General features: G+C 24.3%; 1 protein-coding gene across 1 annotated transcript; it reads right to left on the reverse strand.

The window, feature by feature from the left end:
* Positions 1–3115: 3115 nt before the first annotated feature.
* Positions 3116–14798, reverse strand: LOC113559630 (cullin-3-like). Its single transcript, XM_026965379.1, has 14 exons — positions 14745–14798; positions 10243–10440; positions 9950–10135; positions 9412–9615; positions 9169–9348; positions 8531–8725; positions 8181–8357; positions 6861–7031; positions 6681–6791; positions 5282–5403; positions 4114–4351; positions 3871–4040; positions 3677–3815; positions 3116–3606 (listed from the first exon to the last, which is right to left on the reverse strand). The coding sequence occupies exons 1-14, from the start codon at positions 14796–14798 to the stop codon at positions 3454–3456; spliced, it is 2298 nt and encodes a 765-aa protein (XP_026821180.1). The 3' UTR covers positions 3116–3453.
* Positions 14799–15207: the final 409 nt, after the last annotated feature.

The raw sequence follows: 15207 nt of genomic DNA on the forward strand, positions 1-15207 counted from the left end.
TTATCATGATTAAAAGTGGTAATTATAATTATAGTTTCAACATTGAGAGTGATTTCTAACAGAAAATTGAATCTATTTAGCGAATAGTTGATGGGGTAGGAGGAATTTTAAGTACCTACTTTGCCAAAAATTAATTCACAAATGAAAAAAAGTATATAAATTTTTTTTTTAATTTTTGTTAGTAACTTTTTATTTATTCAATAAAGCCAGGAGATCAACTAATAACATAAAAAAACTAAATTAAATAATTGAAAAAGAAGAAAAAAATAACTTACATTTTGTGGAACACTGCATACCTTTAATATCACATTAACCACTAATGTGGGACAAGCCTGTGAAAAATTATTATCATTAACGTCCTTGTATATATTTTTTATTTTTTTCTTAATTTTATTTACCAAAATGTTTTCATTAAATTTAATACATGAAATATATCTATTGCATAGATTTAATATATATGTCATTAATAGTAAACTTTTAATATTATTTTTATATTTTTCAAATCATGTTTCCAAAATGTAAATATGGTTATTGGCGGTTTTATGGTTGATTCACGAAAAATATTAATATTTTCGTTATAAAATCTATACATAATCATTATATATATAGATATCGTAATCTTATAAAATTGTATCATTTTATGTATACTTATAGCTTTTTTTAATTATTTATTTAAAGTAAAGGCCAACAACATGGGTTATTAAACTAAAATTAAACATAAAAAGTAATGGTTACAAAATACTAGAAAGAAATAATTATAGTTGTTTACAATTTTATACTTAAATGTTTGGTTCTGGAAAAATGTGTAGATTGGTTCGGTGTTATCTTCAAGTCTGTATACAGGAGGTATACAGCAGGGTTTAACGACTTCCTGCCAAACATTTTTAAAGCAGAAACAAAAACCAACTACAAATTTTTTGTAGAAATAAAAATAATTATTTTTCACTTAAATTTGATGAACCAATCTAAATTAAGGGGCTATTAGCTCAATATCAATTAATTAAATGTTTATGCGATTGTCTATGCAACCTAGAACCTGGCATAAATAATTACAGACATTACAGTATACTGATACTGAGGTATTTAATAAATAATATCATATAAAATATCAATCTCATCAACCCTGGAAATAAATATTCAACCAGAGACAGGGGTTAAGTGGAAACAGTGGGATTAGGACATCTAAAAATTATAAAGGTACATATATAATATGAAACAATATTATTTTATATTCAATACACATTTAATGAAGTTATAATATATCAGGCCGTATATGCACTTAACGTCATAACAGTATTTACATTATTATGAGGCATAATTTTCTTTTTATTTATGATATAGTTTTATTCCTAGTACTTCATTATTATCCATACCATTAACCAATTTATTTAATACTAACTGAACTCATATAACAATGAAAAGATTGTTAAAATGTTACAGTTTAATATTAGTGTTTAATGATATATTAAAAGTAACACGTCCAGAACAATTAGTTGAGGTATTAAAAACATTTTCTCAGATGACAAAACAGAGAAAAATTGAATATAATGATTGAGTCATAGCTAAATTTAAAATTTGTACAAACACGTTATAAATAAAAAAAAAAAAACAAATAATTAAACCTTAAGATTAAATAAAATAATTATAACAATACTGTAGGTATGTATTTTATATCAATAATTATTATAACGAAAAATAATAACACTAAAAACCAAACATATCAATTAGTTACAATTTTAAGCGTTGATAAGTAGGTAACTGAAAAAATTTACGGTGCGGTTTATTTTGAAAAGTATTTCAATTATTAAAACACTTATGTCAGATTGCATAAAAAATAAATTCATTAAAATTTAATGACCAATATGAAGGTTACTAAATCATTTTTAATGGACAATTAGTTCACTATTAATCAATTTAATGTTTAGTGATTGTTTATGCAACTCGGTGTTAAGGCTAATATTAGCTAGTTAATAGAAAAAAAAAAATAATAATATTTTTCTAAAACATTATGTATTATTTAAATTAAAGCACACAATTTATGGAAAACAAAAATTTTATGTTTTAGTCAGACACATAAATACACACTTATAATATGTTTTACTATATTGAAATACTCCAAAAATGGAATGTAGAAAACTGTTTGCTTAAATACCAAATTGGCTCATTAAAAACACATTAACTTAAAATTTAATTACATTAAATTATACTTTAACAAAAGTAAATCAAAAAACAAAATAAAAACATAAAAAATAATTTCAATATTACATAAATTATTAATACAATTTTAATTGTCAATTATAATTATTATACTATAGTATTTATTATTGGTTATATTTCAGTATGAAAAACACATTTTTTAAATTATATGTAATAAGATTGTCCTGAAATAAACAACAATTCAAGTTTGTTTGATAATATATTTAAAATGGAATAAACACATTTTAAACTTACAATACAAGAAGATCATAGATGAAAATTATCATTATCACAATAAACCTATGATTAGTAATTTATTTGGTTTTTGTAAACAGTGACTGGAAATTATCACAGGTTCAAGTTAAGATACCGTGTAGCACCTGTATATTTGTTACACAATAATAACATTGCTTGATATACATTCCCATTTGTATGAAAAACATTAAGGAATATTAAGTATTTGTTCATTTACTTCTATGATTTTATTTTATCAAATAGGAACAATGGGTCCCTAATTTAATATGTACATATTGTGTATTCATATTAAGAGGTACCACTATTTCAGTTGGATAATATTGGATTTTCGGGAGTACTAAATATACATTTTGAGAAAAGTTCAAATGTATGACTTGTTTTGAATGTGCATGATCAGTATCTTAATTTTGTTAAAATCACAATAACAATTTTTTCTACAAATTCAGATGGATAAATTATTTTTCAAGCGATTTTAGTACAAGTTTTGTTTAAATTACTTGTAGCAAGTAAACATTTATAAATAATTTCCGTTTTTAATAATGTTATATTATTATTATTTTTATACAAAGAATATGTAAGTTAATAATATTGTTTATTAAATAACAAAATCTAAATTAATAAGTTTGTAATTTATTTTTTCGTGTATTATAAATATAACTAAAATAAATTAGAGCTGAATTTGCTTTAACTTAGTCAATTTTATAATTTGTAAAAATATTTTATATACAAATTGTTCATCAAAATTTGCAGGAAAAGATTAGTTGCAACCTATAATATATTAAGTTGTAATATATATGCACATACCAAAGGAGTTAAACATATGAAATTTTCTACAAAAGTGTATTTTTAGTACACTTTTTACCTCCTAAAACATATTTCAATCAAAAATCATACAGCAGAAATAATTAGTGGTACCTCTTAATGTGAGAACACACTATATAATATTATTTAGTTGTCAATTTTTACATAGGAAGACTTAATATACAATATTAAATACACATTTTATGCAACATAAAGATAAGTTCGTCTATCTTCTGCCGACCTTGAAAGGTATTCTCTTTCAATCAGTCCTTCAATTCGTTTTTTAATAATAACTGGAGATGGTAGGAATCTGTCTCGGAGTTGTTCTACAACTTCCAACACAAGAGCATTATGCTAAAAAAAAAAAAAAATAATTAAAATAACATTTAACGTCAAGCTATGATAAAAGTTTTATTATAATTACAATCATTTTTTTCCGAGATTTCATAACGCGTACAATAGCTGCTTCGATTTCATGCTTACGGTCCTCATCTACTTTGCTTCTAGTTTCTTTTCTTTCTGGTTCAGTTTCACCTTTAGCTGCAACTGTTTGGATTTTCACTCTAAAATGAACAGATATTTAAGTAACATGAATTCAAATAAAAACATATAGCTTACCTATGCAATTTTGATGTAAATAATTCATTAACACAAAATTCATGAGTTAATTCGATTTCTTTACATTTAGGAGTTTTTAATAGTATACGCTGTGAGGGTTTTCCTAATGCTAAAGATTGTAATGCTCTTATTAAATCTTTATCAGGAATATCAGTTTCACTTCGAATATCCTAAAAAATTTTTTTATTACATACACAAATATAAATGTCATTAAATCAATAAATATTATATTTAATAGTTTACTTCAAATGATAATTTGTCATGAGTATTGAACAATAAGAGAATACACATTTGATATGTTGACACTTGAATTATGTGTTTTCGCTCAGTAGATGGATTGTGGGAATTGACTGAAGAAGATACACTTCCTGTTAAGTCATTTTCTGGTCGTCTTGAACCGTAGAATACAGCATTCAAATCAGCTGAACCAAGTTGTGGTTGTAATGTTAGTTGTCGTCCATTATGTTTACCCAGATAAAATCTGTAATAAAATTATATTTTTAAATTACTAAAAGCAAAAGTTATTTGTTGATAAATCTTTAATATGATTTATAATTTAAGGTAGTATTTCCATTAATATTTAAAATAACTTTATTATTTAGCTAAAAACCCACAAAAAATAGAAATGACAATTAATTTAGTAAAATTAACGTTTTTTTCAACAATTTATGCTTGATAGATTTTATATACTAATACCCGAAGTTGTATTGTTGTATGTATGTTTAAAGAGTGTTAACCAGAGAACAAATTAATTTTAATAAGTAAACTATTAAAGAGACTAATATACTATTTGTGATATGTATTAAAAAATGTTTCAAGTTAACACATAAATGAGTAATTTAATATGTATTGGTACAAATATTAAATGAAGTGAGTTATATTTTAAACACATAAATTATAGATGTTTCAATAATATTATGAAAATAATAAATTAATTTGTAAAAATTTTAATTCAATTATGGCCAACTTGTGTAAAAAGTATAAATCAATAAATATATCTAAAAACAAAAAAAATTGAGGATTGAAAACATGATTTCATAAGATATTAACTAGTTATATTATATGCTTCAAACATTTATGATTTATTATTAAAATGATAAAAATACGACAATTTTCATTCTATAAGTTCTATAGGTGTAAATGCAATAATATTATAACATTTGTGATTCATTGAATGAAATCTAAACAATTATATAGTACTTACTAGGATAAAAATTTACATATTTACATATTTTTGAAATAGCTTATAAAATAATTCTTGACATTTATGTTATTCTGAAGAAAAGATAGTATTTTACATAGGAATTGTGATGTTCAACAAAACCCATAACCATAACTAATTAATTTTATACTTTAACTGTAACTTAAAATAAATTCGGTATTCATATTGTCATTCTTACAGTATACTTACATTCGATATTCTGCAAAAGCACTTCTAGGAACTAATGGTACATTGCACTTTGATAATGCATGGGTAGGCCAGAATCCTGTCGTTAACACTCTCACAGTAAGATCCACAGCATGTAAATACCGCTAAAAACAAAATAAATTTTTTTTAAGAAAAAGTAGATTATTTATGTAAAAATAATAAATGGTACTAATAAGAACGGTAAGTAATACAAAGTAAATATATATTTCTTTCAACTTTTTTATGAGTAATTATCAATTTATATTATTTAATAAGTAATATTTATTGACAAAGAGTCAACTAAATTAAATATAGAAAAATTATAAATTCTATATTATACCATATTAATAATATAAATAACAGTAGATTCTAAATAATTTGAAATTATTGAAATAAAGCTAAAAATTTAGTTTATTGAAATGCTTGATTTGGAAAGTTTGAATTATTTAGGGAAAAACAGAAATATATTAAATTAAAGAGAGTTAAAAAATGTAATTACATATTAATTATTTAATTTGCTTTTCAAATATTTTTTTATTGCAAGTATATATTATTTTTCCTGAAAATTTGTTATGGATTGTTTTTAAAACATTTTCCCATGCCTTGGGCTCTGTTTTATGTATTGAAATGTGACGTGTTTCATTCCTTATGGAGTTTAAAACTAAACTAAACTTCTTTCCAATACAACAGTTTAACATTTTATGATTATTCCTTTGTCTAGAGGTAGGAGGGTAAATATATAATTAATATTATATTTTTCACAACAAATCCCTATACTTTAGGCCAGGGGACTCATATTCAGACTATGTTTTTACTTAATTACAATAACTATTCATCTTTTTCTCAGACTCGAGGACAATGCGAAATAATGAAAAAAACAAGTATAGTAGATTACAGCAATTTGAGAAATTACAAAAAAAACTACGATAATGATGATACACTATCAGTCAGTTGAACCACACTTTTAATTAAATAAAATTGAGTTTATAAATAATTAATAAATTCAAATTATTGAGGTTTTGGCCAAAAATATTCTAATTATAAAGCATTTTAAATTTATCGAGGGTATACGTTTATTTTGTTTTCTTCAAATAATAAAAATTTCCTTGATTTATGGAGTTTTTCTAATTACCGAGTCTAATGTAATACATTATTTTAGCATGCCTTAATTAAATTATAAAGTTTTGAATATAGGAATAACTAATAAGTCAGCCTGGTCTCTTTGTTCATCTCTACAAAGCAGGTACTTGAATATTTGCTTAAGCTAATTTAAGGAGAAAAATATATAAATATTACAATACTGTTCAAGAAAAAATATTATAGAACAAAATTATCTTAAAATATGTCCATTAACTTGTGCAACAAATACATCATATGATATTTTAATATCAATATTACTTACATTATTGGACTTGGCTGCATATTCTTTAAATTCTTCCATGATAGTGTTAGATATGGACATATCTTTAAACATGCCTTCCAGTTTTGAAGTAAATTGACAACCACACTCAGTCTACATATATATTATATAATGATTTATTATTTTGATTTAAAAGTTTACACCTTACAAAATAAAAATTACCTTGAGTTTTGAGATCATATTTTTTTCATTATCATTGCTGACAGATTTATTTAAAAGCAATCTCTTGGCTAAATGCTGTTTATAATACCTTTCAAATACATCTTTTTCTTGAAGGAAGCGGAAAATTACCATAGCTTTATCCAAGACTAACTCAACATCATTTTCAGTTAACTGTAAGAATATAGTATCACTTTTTAATTCAAGAATTAAAATTAAATTATAAATATAGTTAAGAATTATATGTCATCTCATCAACTTAACAATAGCATTTTATAGAAGAACTATAAAGTAACAAATAAACAAAAATTCAGTTATTTTATTTATTAATTCATAAAATAAACTAGTGACTTTTGTTTTTCAATTCATAGACAATGTTTTATTATACCAAATAATTAATTCATAGTTTTTTTTTTTTTTAATAAAAATGAATATTTGAGAGTAAAATTAAATTGAACAATACCAGATTTTAAGAAATCTTTAATATTTGTTTCTCTAGGCCAGTGTTTCTCAACCAATGTGTCGTGGGAAAAGTACAAAAGTGTCGCGGAAAGTACTAATATTAAATGCACAAAGCTAGTTAACACTATATTTACAAAAATTAATAGGTATTATTCTTATTTTTTTTTTTTTTTATTGTGTGTTACAAAGTATGAACATTTTGAATAATGTGTCGTCATAATACAAAGGTTGAGAAACACTGTTCTAGGCATTCATTTAATAAAAAACATATAATTCAAAAACTATTTATGTTTTTTAAAATATATTTTTAAATAATTTTAAGTCTTAACAAAATAAACACTTGAAAAAAATAATTATACATTTTACAATTTTTAAAGTTTTTTAGTTCTATGAATGATGACATCATACATTTTTAATTTCATATTCTTAAGCAGAATATTATTTTAAGTATGACGATATATAAAATTTTAGAGAGTAGTTAGTTAATTAAAACTAAAAATAATATCATTAACTACCCCTTCAAAATTTGATTTTAATTTACAAAGAACTCCAAATAATATTTTACTTTGCAATAAGGAATTAAAATTTTTGTTTCTATTAAAAAAAAGGAAAAACTTCATTTTAATGATATTGAATAGTAAAAATATACTTTTAAAAACGTTATTAAGTTTTGAATTGTGAGTATTTCTTGATAAAGAATCACATAATATATCAATGAAAATTATCAGACTAATCCAAATCAAAACCTTTTAATTTGTTTTAAAATTGTTGTAAGCTAATAAAATTTGTAATATATTAATAAATTTATTTTAAAAAAAATAATTAACTTATTAATAATTAAAAAAATGTTTATATCATTACCCCACGAACACCCTTTTTTAATTTTTCATCAATAAACAAAGATAGATATTCTGGTGACTTGGAATTTATGTTGAAAAAATATTCAAAATCAGCAGCAATCATTTGTTTAAACATCTTATCATTGTTGAAAGAATGAATCAAAAAAAAATTAAAACGATCTTTTAGATCCAGCAAACTCTGAAAAATAAAATTTAATTAATTAAAATAAATATTAATGTATCCAAAAAGTTGGTATCCTGATCTCCTAAAAGTCCTCATAACTAATTTCACCATGTTTCATAAATAATTCAAGAATAATTTTTTATCATTGTAATTTAAGACATAATAAATGCATTTTAATTTATAGTAACCTGAATATAGCTTATTGCATTAGTATTAATATTTTCTTCTTGCACAAGAGATTTTCCTATTTCCCGTAAATATTGACTAACACAATCAGACATGGTTTTTAAACCTTCTGAAACACGAGACAATAACTTGTACATGCATGCTAAATCATCAATTTTGTTGTTCTTTAACATGTGTACAACGCCAGAATTTTCCATCTAATAGAAAAAAATATAAATTATTAAAATTAAGTAAATGATTAAGAGGACGCCATACTTGTATGTGTTGTCTCTGTCTTACTAACGTACATCATAATAAATTTTTGTTCAGTATAATACATTTAGTGATGTTAGCTTTAATATTAGAGTAAATTTACCTATTATCAAAATTAAAGGTAAGAGAATATTATCTGGATAATGACATATGATTTTATTGATATTATCATTAAAAGATTATGCTATAGTATAGATAATATTCTTACCTTTAAATTTGATAATAGTTAAATTTACTCTAATATTAAAGCTAACGTCACAAAATGTATTCTACTGAACGAAAATGTGTTATGATGTACGTTAGTAAGACAGAAACAACAAATGCGAGTATGGCGTTCTCTCAACTGAAAAATTGAATCAATTTTAGTTTAAAATAATTGAATATTTACTTCAACAATGGTTTTCATATTTCTTTTAATTAGTTCTACTTCAATAACCTCAACAATTCGACTTTCAGTCGAATCATCAAGGTAATGTTTTGCTCTATCCGATTCTTCTATAATTCTAGATTCAACTTTTCTAATATAAATACATGCACTGTTTTCATCTAAAAACTTTTGACTTTCCATCTGTAAATATGTAATATTAAGGTATCAGTGTTATTATAGATCTATAAAACTTTAAGTACATACTTTATAAAATTCAGCAGATTGCTCCAAAAATGGTTTTTCAAAATCTTCTTCATAAACAATTCGCCCAGTAATTCCAAGAATCATTAACATTTGACATGCATTTTTAATAGCTATTCGATCAACAACTTCACCTTTTCTTTCAAGTTTGATCATATTTAACAGAGTCATTCGTAGGTGATCGCGAATATATCCATAGCGAACAATCTTATTGAAAAAGTAATATAGTTAAATATATAAATATTATGAATAAAAAATATTTTTGTCAACTTTAAGTACATAAGTAAAAAAATAAAAACATTTAGGTTCTCCACTTTACACTAAAAAGGAACTTTAGCTAACTATTTATTGCAAAGGAGTGAGACTAAGACAATTGTATAGAAATTTGATTCAATGGGGAAGATAAAAACTGGTCATTGCCTAAGTTCCTTCTTAATGTAAATAAAGTATAGAAAACTATTCCAATTATAAATAATATATTTTATTTTTTTTACTTTAAAAATTATTATTAAGTTAATATTTGTTTGAATTTGAAGCTTACTAAATCACGAAATAAAATGAGACCCAAATTATAAACATTATCAACTTCATTATGCTTAACATAAACTCGGTCCATGTACATCAATATGTCACGTATCATCACCATAGAAGTTTGATGATCATTCCAGGCAACATTTAAAACTTGTAAAAAATTGTTATTTAATGCTTTTAGAACATCTTCTCTGACCTAAAAATAATAATGTGTTTTTAATTTGATTATATTATCTATTTATATTTAATATATTATTATTATATATTCAAGATGGATGATAAATTATTTTTATGTGATTATACCTTATTTTCTAAATGGTATATTACAGCTTCCTTCATACCAGTATACAATCTTTCACCATGTTTTAATAACACCATGGTATAAGCATTTCGGTACAGTTCTTCAAAACTTAGACCAGAATTGTTTTTCTTTTGAATTTCTTGAATAGCATTTTTCAATAACAGCCAAATGCTGTCAATTAATTTTTCATCCATTGTCATCTGAAAAAATATTATTATGTTTAATTCTAAATAAATAATAAATAAAAACTTTCAAAAAACCAATTTACTTTCAATTAAAAAATAAAATGTTCATATATTATGGTATTCTATAAATTATTTTATATTTATATTTGAGGAATTATTAAGATTTGAGTTAATATTATGTGTTTTAATAAAATAATTAGTACAATTATATGGATTTTGCTTTTAATTTATTTAAAACAATTTTATATTAAAATACAAATATTAATTTATAGAATAAAAAAAATTTGTAAAAATATTATACTGAATATAGATATACAAAGGTTTGAACTGTGCAAAGAAAGAAAAAATAAGTTTTGTCATTGTGAGAGAAACAAGCTACAATATATTCTAGTCATGAATACAAAAATACAAAAAATAGTTAGTTTTTCCATGGTTAATTTATAATAAGGACTTATAAATTGTAAATTTATTAAATTTGTATGAATTAAAAAAATAATTTTTTTTATCAAATCATAAGCATTATAAGATATTATTTATCTAATGTCTATATGTAAAATGTGAATTATGATCCTTAACACTGCATGGAAAATCAAAGAATAATGTTTTATGATTGGAGTAAGTCTGTTATAGACAGTCTCTGCTTTCAATGTTCATATCACTAACCAGATTATGTGGAGTTATGAAGTCCATATTCTTATATATCTGTGGTTTAAACATCATTATTATATTTATATTTTTAACTGTGAATTATGTAATAAATCGCCATTTCCAATGACATACTGATAAGATTTAAAAGAAAACGAATAAGAGACACTAGTGGTGGGCATACCCGGATTTATTAAATTTGAATTATTCAACTCAATTTTGTTGATCAATGACTCTTTTATATATTCTAATAAATTTAATTTTATAACATATTTTTGAACATAGGTGTACCATATATAATAAATAATTGTATGACGCATAAAAAGCAAACCCATAAAACCGGATAATCCGAATAATTCAGATATTCAGATTTCATGCCCATCCCTAAGAGACACCTTTATATATAATATATAAAACGGTTCCCCCCTAAATCTATCTTAATTAGGAAGGTACTGTTGCTAAACAGTTCTTTTCCTCAGGTCATTCATGTCCACTTGTATTATATTCATTATTCATACCATTTACTTATTATGTTATATGTTGTATAGATTATAAATTAAGCTTTTTTTTTTAAAAAAAAAAAAACTTAATTATTTTATTTTGCCTAATACCAAGAACATGATTCATTGTAGTTCTAAAAAATCTGTTAGTACGATACTATACTGTCATTATATATTCATATTTCTATACATAAATTTAAATTTGTTGGTACTGGTTTGTTATAGCCCCACTGTGGCAAGTGAAAACTTTATATCCCCGCCACTCAGGTTCATTATTTCCCCACCATCCATAACAACAATAAATACATGGATTTCAACATAATCAAGTTAATCATAGATACAATTTTGTGGACTCTAATTCAGGAGCCCACACACAAAATGCTGAGAGAATGTGGGGTTTAGCTAAATGGGACAGTAAAAAGCGTAGAGAAACAGATATAATTTTTTTAGACCCGCATATGGCAGAAATTATGTGGCAATCAAAACTTATTAATAGTGATCCGTTTGAAATAATTTTAAAAGATGTAGCAGAATTTAGGGAATTAATTAACTCATTATTTTGTATTTATATGATGGTGGGGAGATAACAAACCTGAGTGGCAGGGCTATAACAAACCAGTATGAATTTGTTTTTATTCTATTACCTACTTAACACTAAGTATATGATTTACCAAAAAGTGTAAATTTATTTAAAGTTGGTATACAGTTAATTGGATATCATAAAAATATAAAAAAAGTCTTATCGTAATTTTATTGTAAGGAAGGTATTTATCATGGTATTTATTAGTATGTTTATATGTTGGCATTACAACAGTTTAATATCTAAGAAAACTTGCATTTGATATAGCAGTATAGTAAGGGAAACTATTGCAGTACTAATATATTTATGTAAAAAAAAAAAAAAAATCAAAAATAGGATATTAAATGCATAAGCATATAAGTACACAAACTTTGATAGTTTAAGTTAATGCCTTTCAAACTTTTTAGTCATGAGGCCCCTCTAAATTTAATGTGAAACTGTCAAGGCCCCCTTAATCAAAATCATTAATTATTTTATTGCCTACCAGTTATATAGCCACGGCCCCGTGTAATGAGCACCATTGGTTTAAGTTAAATAAGTTTAAGTGAAAAAATACAAGTATCCCCAGATCTTAAACTGTATTAATGCCATCATAAATGATAGTATAAATCTTAAAAAGTTGATGATGACATCTAGAATAGGTTAAAACTTTCATTGATATACCTGTTGTCATTGGTAAATTCTAAATATATTTCTACAAAACAGTGAGCTAAAAAAATATGAATATTAAATTGAGTAAAAATAAATAATACCAACATAATAGGCACCTAAAATATTTTTATTTATTTTTCAATTAACGATGATTGTATTATAAAAGTATTGCAAAAAAATGTTTGCAGTGTTGTTGGTTTTAAACAGAAAAATAAGATATGTGATATATATTTTAAGGATATAATATCACTATGGTGAAATAAAATACTATTTGTTATTTAATTTTTATATAGACCTTCCTAGTCAATATCAAAGTATAAGTATCATATGAGTGATTGTTAAGTGGTTCAAGTGAAGAAAAAAATTGGTATTTTAAACAACACATATACATGCATATATAAGAAACCTTTTATCTATCTATGTACCTATTATGTATTTAAATTAAATTTTACACAAAATTTAAATATAATAGCTTATCTATCTTTTTTTCTAATTAAATCACACCCAATAATAAAATACAATTAATATTTACATAAGTGGCAACTATAAAAATTGTGACAACTTACACAGTTCTATTAAATCGTGAAGTGCTTCAAAATTATCATTTATATTTTATAAATAAAAATCAGTATTTCATAAATTTTCAAAAAGCATATATTTAAATTGTAACACTTTTAATAAAATCATAAATCATAGATAAAATCATAAATCAACTAAAAACTCTACTTTAGTCAGTGTTATTTAATTTTAGTTGTATTAGGTAATAGTTAATATAAATATTATCTACATTTGTTTATATAGAAAATTAAAATGGTAAAAAAACTAGTAAAGATATACTTACCTACATGATTGTTATAAGACTATTTAAAAATGACTAATTCAATATAATTGTATGCTATTATTTACATTAATTTAAATAAAAATATACCTAGATTTTATTGTATCCTGGCAAGTAATTCTTATATTAAAATTTAAAATAAATTTAAATTAAATTTGAGATTGGTTATAAATTTATGAATTAACATTTTATATCATATTTATTGCAAAAATATAAATGAAGTTGTTATGGTATTATTTTTGTATAGTCATTACTCATTAGTACCTAGATATATATTATGTCCTATAATATAAATTAAAAATATTTTTTACATGGATGCAGCTAATTAGGTAATAATATATTTTTATTAGTATTGTAATTTGAATCACTTATTGTTATTCGATAACTAATATCTAATAGGTACAATTTTTAAACAAATTCGTTGAGTTATAATTGCATTTGAGTTACATTAAGTTATAATGAGAATTTTTATTAACATAAATGTTGATTGTTATATTACCACTTCGGTACATTTAATTATAGTTCTAAATATTCTATATATTATATTTTAAAAAAACCCAGTGTTTGTTTTCTAAATATCAGTTACTTGTTATATACATTGTATTTTTTTTTTAGTACAACTAAAAAGTTATTACAATGCATTATTAACTACCTACTTATTTGTAATAGGTACCTATTACCTACAAAGTATACATATCTTTTAGCAGGTTATAATTTTATTTTTTAAACTTTTATAGGAACCTACCTAGGTATAAAAATATTAAATGATAATTTTATTTTATATTCATATTATAAAAAAGAGTGGTGTAATTTGAGTAGGCAATCATATGAACTTACATAATCTTAGTTTCTACAGTATTTTGATCGAGTCTATGAACTTACTTAAGTTCAAAGGATACTTCATGTCAAAATAAGTAGGTATATAACAACGAATAGGTAATGAGAATGCTCAAAATACATTCATTTGTTAAGATGTAATTATTAGGAAAATTGGTGGATATGATAAAAATTAAAAGCAGGGCAACCAATTTACATATTATGTGGGAGGCATGACAACAGTACCCGAACAACACAGAAAACTCAAAACAAATATCGACGGACTTACCGGAAAAGCTTTGATGCGCAAGTTTGTGCGTTTCTTTGGTACGCCGTTCATCATTCTGCGTTTGATGTGATGATCATTGAAGTGGAGAAGCTAGTGTCTGCGATAGACTGTCAACACGGTTTGTCTGGCTGGCGTAGAGCTGATCGAGCTCACAGTTGTTCCCGAACGACAGTAGCGGTGACTGTCATGTCAACGGTTCAGCGGACGGATGGCGCACCCGAGAAACGAAATAAAAAAAACTCCGTCCGCGACTCGCACTGGCGCTGTCCGACGTGCCTCCGCAGCGGCAACGAGAGGGCGACGATCACGAGACTGGCGTAATGGCGCAAACGAAAAACAGACGGAACATAAAATGGAAACGATATCGGAACTAGGACGCTAAACGAACGCGTACGCACTCACACCAATACAGTTTCTCGCAATTATACACACTCGCACATACACTAACACACACACACACACA

This window comes from Rhopalosiphum maidis, chromosome 3 (genome assembly GCF_003676215.2).
Source record: "Rhopalosiphum maidis isolate BTI-1 chromosome 3, ASM367621v3, whole genome shotgun sequence".
Classification (NCBI taxonomy): domain Eukaryota; kingdom Metazoa; phylum Arthropoda; class Insecta; order Hemiptera; family Aphididae; genus Rhopalosiphum; species Rhopalosiphum maidis.

Excerpts from the sequence above, each read along its gene's own strand:
- LOC113559630 (XM_026965379.1), bottom strand. The coding sequence starts at position 14,798 with ATGATGAACGGCGTACCAAAGAAACGCACAAACTTGCGCATCAAAGCT. Across the intron at positions 5,404-6,680 it reads ATGCAGCCAAGTCCAATAAT|CGGTATTTACATGCTGTGGA; the intron begins GTAAGTAATATT and ends TTTTGTTTTTAG. Across the intron at positions 4,041-4,113 it reads ATGACAAATTATCATTTGAA|GATATTCGAAGTGAAACTGA; the intron begins GTAAACTATTAA and ends AAAATTTTTTAG.